General features: G+C 40.5%; 2 protein-coding genes across 2 annotated transcripts; one reads left to right on the top strand and one right to left on the bottom strand.

Annotated features, from left to right (window-relative positions):
- On the top strand, nt 1–264 carry SARC_12381 (hypothetical protein; the record flags this gene model as incomplete). Its single annotated transcript, XM_014293514.1, has 1 exon — nt 1–264. One exon carries the CDS (start codon nt 1–3, stop codon nt 262–264), a length of 264 nt encoding a protein of 87 aa, XP_014148989.1.
- A 304-nt stretch (nt 265–568) lies between these two features.
- Nucleotides 569–2,095, bottom strand: SARC_12382 (hypothetical protein). Its single transcript, XM_014293515.1, has 4 exons — nt 1,991–2,095; nt 1,563–1,622; nt 1,291–1,388; nt 569–830 (listed from the first exon to the last, which is right to left on the bottom strand). The coding sequence occupies exons 1-4, from the start codon at nt 2,018–2,020 to the stop codon at nt 596–598; spliced, it is 423 nt and encodes a 140-aa protein (XP_014148990.1). The 5' UTR covers nt 2,021–2,095; the 3' UTR covers nt 569–595.
- Between the last annotated feature and the right edge of the window lie 244 nt (nt 2,096–2,339).

The raw sequence follows: 2,339 nt of genomic DNA on the forward strand, positions 1-2,339 counted from the left end.
ATGGATGATTTGGCATCCTCTTACCAGTCACGTATGGACCGCGATGAGTGTGAGATAGACGCCCGGATGACTTTTGCCAATGGGGCACCCACGCATATTAGAGTCATGGGGAAAGGCTGTGTGGCAAGACTCACAACTACTGCCACGCTGTCGGACTTGAACATGTCGCTCGTGGGCGTGGTGGGACGAAAGGTCTATGGTATAGAAACAACTTTCAACGTGCAACTGACCAACGGAACTAGCACGGCCATCCTCATGAATTGATAAGCACAAGACGGTGTATATTCCTTCGTAGCACCATCATCCTGACGAATTTAAAAGCACAGTACAGTGTATATACCTGCGTAACCACTATCCGATGAATATAAAGCCACAATACGGTGTATCCCTTCATTGCGCCATCATTCTAATGAATCTAGGCAAGCGTATTGGATATTTAAAAATCCGAGCACAGCAAACAACAAAGCTGGAAACTTAGTAAAAAAAGAACTTGACACAAACCTCCTCTCCTCAGAAGGAATAAACAAGTTGGCTGCTTAAAAATATTTTGCAATATTTTTACTATATACATGATCTTCTCAGAAAAAACATCACTCTACTTCGATTTCTTCTTCTCCTTCTTCCCTTTGCTGCCTTTGTTGCTCGATTTGTTCGGGGGTTTCTGCTCTGCTTTTGGTTCGCTCACTTTTCCGTCCATCAGCTTTGTATTTTTCTTGGGTTGCTTCACCGCCTTGTCAGCAACGGGTGCAGCAGCTACGGGTCGTCCTCCGTGTTTTACCCGTTCCTCGTATACAGCTTTCTTAGCCTTATTTATTGTATCGTCGTTCGCACTAAATCATTCGCAATTGTAGTAGTAAAAGGAAGGTTGAGTCAATTGTATTCGCAAAAGGAAGGTTGAGTCAATTGTATTCGCAAAAGGAAGGTTGAGTCAATTGTAGTCGTAAAAGGAAGGTTTAGTCAATTGCAGTAGCAAAAGGAAGGTTGGGTCAATTGTAGTCGCAAAAGGAAGGTTGAGTCCATTGTAGTCGCAAACGGAAGGTCGATTGCAGCATGATGCCTAGTCGTTATAGATAGCTAATTTCCATCAGATTAACCATACACAGCAACTATAAATTAAAAAACTCATAGGTGCCAATTATGTTCAACATATGTTGATGGGAATATTGATTACAGCAGATACACCTAGCTATGATCGATGACTGATTCTAATCGGATTTGTCATGTACAACAAAAAAATTGAACCAAGTATGGACAGCAGAACCACAAAGCTATTAGATACAGTAGACATACCCAGTCATGATAGCATCACGAAGAGCGCTCTCGGCTTCCGTCAACTCCCCGAACTCTTCCTCTTCGTCAAACCCAGGTAGACTGTATATAGCCCATGCCTAGATGAACAAAAAGAAATAGATCAGCAGATTTTCTTAGTTAAAAAGACTATCACGACGAGAGAGTTTCTGCCTAAAAAATATTCTTGGAATATGTAAAGCACCTCCGAGTAAACTTTAAATAGCCCATCCCTCCATGAAGGTAATGTAGGGCAATAAATCTACACCACGTACCACCAAAATACATATGAGCATGATCCCTCCCACCAACACTGGTCGGTCCAGAACAGCTTGCTATATAGAAAAGAAAAGAAAAAATAAGGGGTCAGATTGATAACTTTAGAAAACTGCAGATAACATACAAGGTAAAATATAACAGATTGAAAATCAAACACATGTAGAAGGTCAGATGAACTTTTGGGATCAGATATATGACCTCAGTACGAGACTGGGGACAAATTACACACACGACAGACTGTAAAACTAATATCATGTTTATATAAGTATATTACATGATACCTATAACAATAAGCAATGAGAGAGAAAGATGGCTTACACGTGCAGTTATAAAAGTATTCTGAGGCAAACAATTCTCTTAGAACCGCTTCTGACAGAGTACAGTTGCATTTCTGTATCAAAAACCACACAGATTTTGTACATACCCCTAGAAAATCGACGTAGTTACGGGCCATCTGCCAAAACGCGCCAAATCGATGGGCGAAGGTATCAGAAAAATTCAACGTTTTCGACGAAATATTCCAATAATTTCAGTGCAAAATTCTTTTAGAAGCGGGAAGTATTCCTCAAATATTTGCATGGTAGTAGCCCAGACGAGCGTGTGCACATTTTCAGTGGAAGTATCGAGGCACAAATTTGTATACCTCAAAATTTGCAGTACGGCGGGATAATAGAACTGCTACTGTATTCAGTGACAGATAAGAACGTACTTTATCGTTCGATATATATGCATGCACAAAAGCGACCTAAACAAACAAATATTTATAGGGTGTA

The sequence above is a fragment of the Sphaeroforma arctica genome (assembly GCF_001186125.1).
Source record: "Sphaeroforma arctica JP610 unplaced genomic scaffold supercont1.2262, whole genome shotgun sequence".
NCBI lineage: Eukaryota > Ichthyosporea > Ichthyophonida > Sphaeroforma > Sphaeroforma arctica.

What these genes read in the sequence shown, in the direction of transcription:
- SARC_12382 (XM_014293515.1), bottom strand. Translation starts at nt 2,020, where the DNA reads ATGGCCCGTAACTACGTCGATTTTCTAGGG. An exon ending in TGCTCATATGTATTTTGGTG is followed by an intron (nt 1,389 to 1,562) that starts GTACGTGGTGTA and finishes TTGTTCATCTAG; the next exon opens with GCATGGGCTATATACAGTCT. An exon ending in CGTGATGCTATCATGACTGG is followed by an intron (nt 831 to 1,290) that starts GTATGTCTACTG and finishes CGAATGATTTAG; the next exon opens with TGCGAACGACGATACAATAA.